Here is a 10,589-nt window from a genome sequence, read left to right on the forward strand (position 1 = left end):
TTGCACACAATAAATAACAGGAATATGGGGACTGCGCCGTAATCGCGGCTGGTGGCGGGGGCGGACGAGGCATCAGCCAGGCCTTTAGTCTGCAGCAGGACAGGACAGCTCAGTCCGGCCTTGGGCGGTGGGCATCGCAGCGGGGGCCGGGGCTGACCCTCCTCAGAGCTCCACGCGCGCATCGCGGTAGGCCCGATCCAGGGCCCACTCGGGCTGCGCATCGCTGCCACCTTCCCTGGCCAAGCGTGCCATCTCCTGCTGGTACAGCGCTTGCCGTGCCCGACTGGGGTCCACGTTGATCCAGTTGTTGGCGATCCACTTGGTGCCGCGCGTGACCAGGCAGCCCCCATGCAGGGAGTAGTCGTCCACGTCGCCCACCCAACCTAGGGGACGAGGGTGGTGTGAGCCAGAGGGCAGGCCAGCGGTAGCCGCTGTGCACGAGGTGCCCTCCGTGGGAGCTGGCCCCACTAGCCACGTCAGCACCTTGGGAACACGCCTTCTTGCTGCCAGGCCTATCCATAGCCAGGGTTGGTGAGGGATATCCCAGCCCCAGAGAACAGGAAGCTATAGGGCACCAGGCAAGGCCGGGGTCCTCACAGGGGCCTGGGGCAGCCTGCTGATGTCACTAAGGATGGCCTTTGGGAGGCACCAGGGACAAACAACATCTGGAGGACAGCCAGAAATAGCCTTCTGGGGTGGCGGGCAGGGGACTGAGTAAGGGGAACCCTCCGGCAATCCCCTGGCCTGGCCACTGGCTCTCACCTTGGCCGTCAGGCAGGTAATTGTACCAGAAGACGGCTGTGCCCTGCCGGGGCTTGACACGCAGATTCCCCTTGTCACAGTGTCTCCGAGTGTCACGGAGGTCAACATCGTCCTGAATCAGACTCTGTGGGCAGCAGGGTGGTGGGCCGTCAGACTGTCCTCGCAGCACGACCAGGAGCCATGGGCAGATGGCAAAGGTGGCCCAAGGGAAACCAGCCAGATCTGCCCAGGGGACTGCACTCGTCCCAGACCAAGCTGGCACTTACCATTTCATCATAGGTCCTGTTGTCTGCTACAGGGAACACAGTCTCGCCCCCACCGGTGACATTGTTCAGATAGAACAGCACTGTCATGTAGCTGCAAGGCAGGGGGCCGCTGAGCAGGTCCCTGGTTGCAGATGCCTCCAGGGCTTACCTGTCCCAGGTCCCCAGGAACCAGAGGGGCAGGCTGGCATGGGTGACAACAGGGTAGGACACAACCAAGATGTCCCTGACCCCTCCTCTTTCCCCCAAACCCAGTCTCTTACTGTGTGTCGAGTATTTTTTGGCTCGGATCATAGGGGCACTGGGCCGAATTACATGGCCCTGACCAGGGGCAGGCTGGGAGAGTTGCAAGGTCATGCAGGTCTCACTGGGGACCGGGAGGGACGGATCCAGAAGGGCAGACGCCTTCATGCTTGGCAGGGGAGGGAGCACAGTGTCACAGAGACGCTGGGGCCTCCAGCATGGGCATCAAGATCAGTATGGGGGGAGGGGGAGTGGAAAGAACTGGGGCCCAGCCTTGCCCCCTTTGGAGCTCTGGGAGCATGACCTGGTGTCCGTGGGTCCCTCAATCTGTGTTGACTCAAGGGGACATGATGGCCAGGGGCATCCCCTTTCCTGGAACTTGGTAAACAAGTCAAAGGAAAGCTAAGGCCATTGTTGACCAGGATGGCCCAGGGCTCTCCTGACCCCATGCCAAAGGGCATGCCCACAAAGGGGCTGGGCCCGCGTCATGGCAGTGTCAGGTCTGGGGATCTAAGGCAGGTGGGAGGTACTTGCCGGCAGGAGGTCTCGAACGGTACGGACTCGTTGGCTACCACCTTGGTGTGGGAGCAGATGGTCTCTGGGTAAACAGGCCCACTGTCCACATGCGCGTGGTAGTGGCCCCCTTCACCATAGCGCACCACCTGCAGCGGCTCACTGAGCTCCACGATCTCAGGCGACAGGCGAGTGAGGCGCAGCACCCTGTGGGGAGCAGCCATTTGCAGGGTCAGCCCGGTGCAAGGCGGCAGCCTGCAGGAGCTGGCCACGAGGACCATGGACTTTGCTGCTGCCCACCTCCCGGGAAGCCCCTCAGGCTGTCTCAGAATGGGAAGGGTTACTCCTGCAGTTACTCAGGAGGCGGGTTCTCCCTGGATGCCACTGGGTAGGACAGATGAGGTTTGCATTCAATTAGGGTGATGGGGAGGATGAGGCTGTCACCTCAAAGACACTGTTTATCTGGAACCCCTGCCTGCTTAGGGGCAGAGGGTCCTGTGGGACAGAGATAAGGGGTAATTTCTCTAGTTTGCAAAACACTCAATGTTTGATCTGTCTCTAACTATATACTGTACACTCACAATTAGGGCTCGTCTCCCTTGGTTAATTACCTGTCCGCTTGTATTTTGTTTTTTGCCATAGGGCACATGAGCTTGAGAACGAGACAGAGAGAAAGCGAGAAAGCACCCCCCATGGAGATGGCTACACAGCAGGCCTTTCTCCTCCATCCTCTTGGGATTTTGGGCTTGCATATACACGTGACCAGCATGTTTTCCAAGCCACTGGGTCCAGGACTTGACCCGCACAGCCAACCATGTGGGATCCAGCTGCCTTAACCACCATGCCACCTGCTGGCTTAACTGCCTTTTATTCAAAGTCCTGGTCTAAGAAGTGGAACTTAATTCTAACTGGCTAGTAGATTCTGTCCTTCCGGCCCAGCCGAGGACCGCCGTGCAGGCCCCGCCCCGGGGAGGACAGCCTCAGGGGCTCACCTCTGGCGGATGGCACGCATGACGTGGTGGGCACCCTCACCCTGGTAGAGCCATGTGTGGTGGCTGTTCCGCACCAACTCGCTGGACTCCGCCTTGTGGCTCCGCATGTACTTGTGGAAGTCACGCAGGTCCATGTTGGAGAATTCCTGCAGGCTCAACACTCCTGCACAGGGCACCAGCCATCAGGGCCCGCTGTGCCCACCGGGCAGGCCACGGGGCAGGCTGCCCTCCCCACTGACCCCACAGGCCGCGGCAGCCCCCAGCCTCAGGCACTGGGGGGCCGTGTGCAATGTCCCCCACCTGGACTCTTGGGTCAGATGAACCTGGTGTCTGTCACATCGGGCCCTAAGGGAAGACCCAGAGAAGTTCATTTTCTCAGTTTAAGCCCTGACTGGGCCCCAAAAGGAAGAAGCCCAACCCCTACGACAGTGGCCAAAGCGAGGCCTAGGCCAGCCAGCCCTCCAGCCTAGCTCTGTCCATCCCATGGCCCCTCCAAGGGGGAGGAGAGAGAGCCGCTAGTGCAGGAGGGTGCGAGGGTTCCCTGTGACTCAGGTCCCACCCTCGCGGGGCCCACCTGGCCGAGGAGCCGGGCTGTTCTGTTCCCCCACTCCTGCCGGGGCACCTGCCGTCTGGGGGTTCTGAAGAGTAGCTGCATCTGTTCTGTGTTCTACCTGACTCGAGGGCCCAGATCCTCTGGGGGTGAGGGCCGCTCAAGGCTGCGAGCCATCACCAGCTGTCCCGGAGTGGTGGCAGTATGACAGCCCTGCAGACATTCTGTGTCCCCAGCCACAGGGGACTCCCTGCTGGCTGCTTTGTCTTCCTCCGGTGGCCCAGAACGTGGGCTTGGGGGTGATGGACCACACTCTAGTAGCCTCTTGGGGGTTGTCACCAAAAGAGGGACCACTTGCACGACAGCTTCCCTGCCACCCCTCCCAGTGGTGGGCAAAACAGCCACACTGCCACTTGAGTGCTATGGCTTTTTTTTTTTTAATGTTGTGTGCTCACCAGATTGCTTCTGAGAGAGGGAGAGTGAGAAATCGCCCTCCGGGGGTGGCCACACCACAGTCTCTCCTCTATTCCCCCTGGGGTTTTGGGCACTCATACCCATGTGCCTGGTCAAGCTGCCGGGTCCAGGACTTGAACTGTGGCCAGCCATGTGGGAGTCCAGAGCTTTAACCACACCACCGCCCCCCGACTTGGGCTCTTTGGGCTAACTTCAAGGAGACCTGGCTTGGCCAAGGCTTTTGCTGGGACTGGAGAGGGGCTGCAGCAGGGGACAGGCCTCGCTGCGCCCTTGCCCTGCCCTCGGCCAGCCAGCAGCCAGCTTCCTGTTCTGAGTCTAGATGGCCTGAGGGGGTCAGAAGTTCCCGAGAACTGCTCTCTAAGCTGTCACCGTCCTGTAGAAGTGGGCACCCAAGGCGGCCCATGGCAGGCAGGGGAGGACATGGCAGTGCCTGGGAGCCCCGGGAAGGCGTGAGCTCACCGTCCCCGTCGGGGTCGGCCTTGATGGCTGAGTACATCTCCTGAATGTTCTCTGGCGTCATCCACCGTCCGCTTCCCAGGCGAGTCTGGGCCAGGACCTAAGCACAAAAGGCCCCTCAGTGGGGCGGCCAGGATGGCCAGAGCACAGCTGGCTCACACCTGCTCCAGAGCTCGGGTTCGGTGACTGGGCATAGCGGGGACAAAGGACAGAGCGGAGGCCCCTGGGTGGCAGTGAGGGTAGGCAGAGGTCCAGAGGCACCCAGGAGGCTGGGAAGGCCATCGGGAGGCTGAGCACGACGGCGTTCTTGGCCAGCCTGGCAGGGCCTGCAGGCATCAGGGGGCATTGCTAGCAGCAGCAGGGACCCGGCCTGGGCGTGATGAGGGAATGGCAGTGGGGAAGGCCTGGCCAGGCCACGAACCCAGGCCTTTCCAAGACCAGGCTTGGTGGCGTGTTCTGAACGGTGATGGCCTCCACCCTGCCCAACTTCTCCCAGAAGCCCAGGTGCGAGGGTGGGCAGACATGCAGACTGTCTGCGGGCCACTGCGGAGCTGTACCTCGTCCACCATGAGGCGAGGAACACAGACCCGCTCTGACACTGTGGTGACAAACGCCATGGCCCCAGGTGACTCGCCTCCCGGCTCCCGAGTTCTCAGGGTGGCAAGGGGCTCCTCAGAGAAGTGAGGGGGACCCTGGGCCCAGGCACACCAAGTAGGTCTGGGTGGCCTTTGACTCTCGGGGCCAGAGCTGAGCTGGACAAGTGACCTGGTCCCCAGAGAGGTAATTCTGGGCGCCCCAGCCTGTGCCTACTCGGGCCAGGACCCGACCTCGCGGAGCTGTAGGCGCCCGTCGCGGTTCTGGTCCAGCAGCCGGAAGAGGTCCAGTGGGCTGAGCTGCGCGGAGCTCATGGCCTCCTCGTACTCCTCGGTGGGCAGAAGCTGGCTGCGCTGCAAGCCCTTCATCTGTGCCAGGTGGATGATGAGCCGGCACTCCTCGTCACTCAGGAAGCCGGGGATCTCTGCCGGGAGAGGAGGGTGAGGCCCCAGCGCCTTCCTGCCGGCAGGACTCCCAGGCACTGCGTCGCTGGGGCCACCCGGGCTGGAGGACTCTCACTCTGACGTCGGCTCTGCACAGGCCAGCCCGCGTCTGGGATGTGGGGCCTCTCCTCGTGACAGGACGCATTTCCCAGGGGACTCCGAGGACAGAAGCCAGAGCAAAGCTGAGTCTGGGCTGACCCACCTGGGGCGGGACCGAAGGCTAGAGGATGGATGTGAAGGCAGAGGGCTGACTCCACCTCCTCCTGGGTATTCATTTTTTAAAAAACACTTTCTTAATCTATATCTGTTGTAATTTTTCAAAAGAATTATTTATTTAATTCAGTTTGTTGTGATTTATTTATTTATTTACTTTACTTTGACCAGACAGACAAAGGGAGAAAGAAAGGGAAAGTGAAAAAGCAAACTGCCAGGTCCGGGACTCGAACCGCGGTGGGCCATGTGGGAATCCAGCACCTTTAACCACCACTCCACCTGCTGGTCCCAATCTGTTGTAATTTTCAGGCTGCTGGGTCCGGGACTCGAACCTCAGTCTTCCATGTGGGAATCCAGTACCTCGACCACCATGCCATCTCTGCCCCCTGGGTATGCAGTTTTTGAGTGGGGATATGGCAGTTAGTCCCTGTTTTCCTTTTTGCTTTGCAGCATCACTCCACACCTGAAGAAGCCGAGACACCCAGCACTGCAGGTCAGTCCCAGGGCCTTGTCCCCCCTCTCCTGACCAGGGCCGGGATACCCCATACTGGGAGGTCGTTGGGGGTTACTCGGGTTTGGGGCAGATGCTGGTCTCTGAAAAGACGCCCCAGCGTGCTCTGTTCCCCAGTTTCCCTAGCACGAGTGTACACGGAGCCCCCACTCTGTCACTAGGCCCCAAGGACAGACGAGGCTGAGGCCCGGCTCAGTGGCCGGTTGCCCACATGCCAGGCACAGCGGGCAGGTGGCCTCCCATGGCCTATGCTCTTCCAGGACCTGGACCTGCCCTCTCCCCTTGTTCCCGGGGGACAGGACTTTCCTGGGGACAAGAAGCCTACGCAGAGACTGGAGTGCCACAGAGCTGACCACGGGTGGCCTGCCACTCCTCTCCGTCTGTCCCAGCATGAAGCTCCAGTCACTGTCCAGAGACCGGGAAATGGCCACCCAGAGCCCAGCTGGGGCAAAGTTGTTTTTTATGTGTGGGATTTTGCCATAGGGCAAGTGCACTGGCCATAGAGAGGGGAAGTGAGCCCTCATTTCCCAGGGTAGATGGCCATGCGCTCTCTTCTCCGTTCACCTCCTGGGACTTTGGGCATGCGCACACGTGCACCCGATTCTTCTCTCAAGCCGCAGAGTCCGGGCCTGAACCACGGTCTGCCATGTGGAAGTCCAGCACCCTAACCACTGTGCCACCTGCCGGCTGCCCTCAGGGCAGTTTGTAATAGTAATCACAGCAGACCCCACCCACTTAACCAGCAGACTCTAATCACTCATGTCCACTTTTTCTTTTTTTCTTCATTTAAAAACATTTTTGCTATAGGGCACATGTGCTCACAGGAGAGATAAGAACAGAGAAAAGGAAAATGGGAAATCACCCCCAAGGGGGATGACCGCACCACAGTCCCTTCTCCATTCTCCTCTAGAGATTTTGGGTACACACGCATATGTGCTTAGTGTGACTTTCATGCCGCTGAGTTCAGGACTTGAACAGCAGTCGGCCAGGTGGGATCCAGCTGCCTCACCCTCCCTGCCGTCCGCGGAGCGCACTTAACCCTGCGCTCAGGCTAGAGCAACAGCCCTTCGACTGGCTCTTCTATCCAGGAGGAACCCCGAGCACAGCGGTCAGCGACTTGCCCGGGCCACCCAGGCTGTTGTACCCCAGGACCCACGCTCAGGACCAGATTCGCTTTCCAGGGCTAGAGGCGACCCGATGGACGAACGGAGGGCAAGACGAAGCCCCCACCCTGGCCTGCACACCCACAAACAAAGCAAACCCAGAAAGGGTGTGAGCCGGGCACGGGAAGCTCCTCCCGGACAGCAGGTTGGTCCAGTCACCTCTTCACTTACCGTGCAAAATGTCACGAGAGAGAAGAGCATGAGGGAAGCCAAGCGCGGGCCCAGATCCCTTGTTTGTCAGGGTCGGGGTGCCCCGGGCCCTGCAGCACATGCTAACCGAAAGCGAGTGGCCCAGTGCGGGTGGCACGTCGGGGCCTAAGCAGGGGAGCCCAGGGCCCTGGGAGCTGCACAGACACTGCCTGCTTCTCGGCCTCTGGGGTACAGGTTCAGCTGGTAAAGCCTCATCCCACGGAGGCCAGGGCCGAGAAAGCAGGCCGGTCACACTGTGAAGTGACAATGGGGGCAGGGTAGGTGTTCCCCGGAGCCCCCAAGCCATGGCTATGTCATGACACGGGTGACACAGATGTGGCTGCCCACCTTGCTGGCCCGTGACATAGCAGCCGAGGCCTCCAGCAGCCAGCTGGCTGGCCCCTGTTTGCCCGAGGAGTGCTCCCCAATGCCCACCTCCTCCATTGCTTCCCCTGCCCTGTGTGCAGGCCCTGCTGGTGGGCTTTCTCCCAGAGCCCAGGGGTCGTGGCTGGATCCTCCTCCCCAGCCTAAGGCCTGTGAGCATCAGTCCCTTGGCTCCCCCTCGGGGAGCAAGAGTCCTCCCCAGGTCTGAGGGTGACCATGTCATCAGCGGCAAGAATGGAGCCTTCCAGAGCCCAAAGCCCGGGCCAGAGACTGCTGTGCCCAGGGGGAGCCTTTCAGGACAAGGGGTAGGGCCTTGCTTTCTCTTGACTGGGAGCCAGGGGGCAGACCCCCCACACTGGCCACAGAGGTGCGGAGGTGCCCTGGAAGGAGGGGCCCCGGTGGAGGAGGGGAAGGCAGGGCTGAGATGCTGGGCAAGCAGGACTGGCCTGGAACAGGGCTGTTGCTAGGTGACCAGAATATCGTTGCCCAGCAACCACAGTTACAGGCCAGGCGGCTAAGCAGGGAACAGCTAATCAGGATGCCTGGCAGAGCTGAGCTGCCCCCACCCCGCCCCGCAGGGTCATCTCGGAGGGCTGCAGCCGGCGTGCACCCGGCCTGGGCTTGCTAGGGCTCCCTCCCCTCAGCCTGTCCCACACTGTGGGCGTTTCCCCACGGCCCAGGTCTGCATCAGGGCTGTGGCCAGGACCAGGACTGCCCACGGGAGTCTCTGCGAGACTGGGGGCAGGTCCCCACCCCTTTCAGCTGGCTCCCCAGGGGGTCAGGGAGACTGGATTCAGGAAAGAGGGGACCGCCTACAGCAGGTGTTTCTCTCAAAAAAGGTGAAAAAGAGAGGAGAGGGAGGGAACCTGCCACGCTGCCTCTCCTGCCCCCTCCCAGGACCTCACTCCTGCCCCTCCCCCAGCACCACCTGCCAGGTGCAGGGACAGCGAGTTGCAGGCTCCTCTGCTGAGGTCCCCCTCACAAGGCCTCTATCCCGGTGCCAGGCTCGGCGCTGAGGCCATCGTAAATGGAGCCCCCGAATGCTAACCTCGATTAAGGCTGAAAAACACCCCTGCAAAACCACGAGGAGGTATTAGGACATTGATGAAAACGAACCACAGCCCAATTCCGCTAAGAAGGGTGACTTTCCCAGGCACCCAATTTCAAGGGCAGGGCGACAGACACCAGGGCTGAGTTCGACAGGCGGATGGGTGGGGGGACTCCCAGAGGCTGTCTTGGCAGCGGTGCCTCCCGGGCGGGAGTGCTGAAGGTTATACTCTCCCGGTACACTGTGCATTCTCTGGTCTCTGGGACTGTGGCCTGGCCTCAAGACCAGAGGTGCCGACGTGGGGACCACTGCCCTGCACAGGGTCGGCGTCCCTGCAATGCTGGCTCCTGTGAGGGCAGTGCACGAGGACCTGTGTTAAAATGGCGGGAAGCCAGGGCTGGCAACCACGGCCTGTCTGGAGCCGGGACCACCGTGCCCTGCACTGGCTGTGCACAGGCGGAACTGTCACCAGTGCCAACGGGGGCCAGCCCTGCCGGGGAGGGCCCGGGGCTCTGTAGCCACACCTCTGCAGCGGCCGTGTGGACTGCGTGCTCCCCCGTATACACGCAGTACTGTCTTCCCGCCGGCCTGGTGAGTGGCAGGCCAGGGCTCGGGAGGCCCCTGGCCGGGGCAGGAAGTCTGCCCTCTGTGGACACAGCGAGGCGCTGCTCCTGGAGCTGGCAGTGCTCGGCAGCACAGGGAGGGCTCCCTGGCAGCTGTGTGTGCCAGGCAGGCCAGGCCGCCTCTGTCCTTCCAGGCCTAGACCACAGCCTGACACGGGCCCTGCTGCTGCCACGTGGCCCTGCACCCTGGCTGAGCCTCGGGGCAGGCGCTTGGCCGCAGCTCTGCTCACTGGGCCACAAGGCTGCTGCCCAGCACAGGCTCTCGAAATGGCGGGGCCGTGTGTGTCTGTATGCATGTGCGCACATGCATGTGCACGTGTATCAGAGGCTGGAGGGGTGGCCCGAGCAGAAAACTGCAGTGAGTTGCTTAAAATCTTGAACTAATGGGGCCATCAGGTGGCATGGTGGTTAAGGTAATGGACTCTCACACAGCCAACTGTGGTTCGAGTCCCAGGCCTGGCGGCTTGCTTTGCCATTCTCTGTCTCTCTCTGGTTAGCAAATGTACCCTCTAGCAAATTAGAAAAAAAAAAACAAAACAAAAAAACAGGGACCGTCAAGTAACGTGGTGGTGAAGGCTCTGGACTCCCACATGGCTGACTGCGGCTCAAGTCCCAGACTGGCAGCTTGCATTCTCACTTTGTTTCTCTGTCTCTCTCTGGTCAAAATAAATAAATAGAATAATTATTTTAAGAATAATAAATAACATTAAATATTTTAATTACTTATTTTTTAATTTAAAAATTCTTTTATTTAACTTTATTCACTTATTTACTTATTTTCAATTTGGTCAGAGGAGAACAGAGAGAGAGAGAGAGAAAGCCACCAGGTCCAGGACTTGAACTGCGGTCAGCTATGTGGAAGTCTAGCACCCTTAATTACCACACCACCTGCCGGCCCTGAATTACTTTAACTTTATTTATTTATTTATTTAAATTTGACCAGAGAGAGACAGAGAGAGAGAGAGAAAGAGAGAGAGAGAGAGAGAGGAGGAAAGTGAGAAAGCAAGCCACCAGATCCGGGACACGAACCACAGCCAGCCATGTGGGAATCTAGCGTTCTTAACCACCATGCCACCTGCTGACCCCAAAATAAATATTTTTTTTAAAAAAACACTTCAACTAATATGCACACGAGAACTCCTCCCCTATTCTGGAGAGTGCTCAAGAG

The 10,589-nt window shown here is 59.8% G+C and overlaps 1 protein-coding gene and 1 long non-coding RNA gene across 3 annotated transcripts in view; one reads left to right on the forward strand and one right to left on the reverse strand.

The window, feature by feature from the left end:
* Nucleotides 1–7: 7 nt before the first annotated feature.
* The window catches only part of P4HTM (prolyl 4-hydroxylase, transmembrane), a 15,865-nt gene continuing 5,283 nt past the window's right edge, over nucleotides 8–10,589 (reverse strand). Inside the window, exons 1-8 of one of the 2 annotated variants that reach the window (XM_014585188.2) lie at nucleotides 7,349–8,112; nucleotides 5,081–5,271; nucleotides 4,257–4,353; nucleotides 2,774–2,936; nucleotides 1,803–1,988; nucleotides 1,029–1,119; nucleotides 763–886; nucleotides 8–383 (exon numbers count right to left, since the gene is read on the reverse strand). In XM_014585188.2, the coding sequence (XP_014440674.1) occupies nucleotides 163–383; nucleotides 763–886; nucleotides 1,029–1,119; nucleotides 1,803–1,988; nucleotides 2,774–2,936; nucleotides 4,257–4,353; nucleotides 5,081–5,271; nucleotides 7,349–7,973 (1,698 nt within the window). In that variant the 5' untranslated portion in view covers nucleotides 7,974–8,112 and the 3' untranslated portion in view covers nucleotides 8–162. Of the gene's footprint in view, nucleotides 384–762; nucleotides 887–1,028; nucleotides 1,120–1,802; nucleotides 1,989–2,773; nucleotides 2,937–4,256; nucleotides 4,354–5,080; nucleotides 5,272–7,348; nucleotides 8,113–10,589 lie in introns of those variants that run through there. The other variant, XM_014585189.2, reaches the window with a different exon arrangement.
* Nucleotides 5,805–10,589, forward strand: part of LOC114006619 (uncharacterized) — a 9,929-nt gene continuing 5,144 nt past the window's right edge. Inside the window, exons 1-2 of the long non-coding RNA XR_003548332.1 lie at nucleotides 5,805–5,996; nucleotides 7,103–7,322. This is a non-coding gene — a long non-coding RNA (uncharacterized LOC114006619). The remainder of the gene's footprint in view (nucleotides 5,997–7,102; nucleotides 7,323–10,589) is intronic.

The sequence above is a fragment of the Tupaia chinensis genome, unplaced genomic scaffold (assembly GCF_000334495.1).
Source record: "Tupaia chinensis unplaced genomic scaffold, TupChi_1.0 Scaffold149184_1, whole genome shotgun sequence".
Classification (NCBI taxonomy): Eukaryota; Metazoa; Chordata; class Mammalia; order Scandentia; family Tupaiidae; genus Tupaia; species Tupaia belangeri.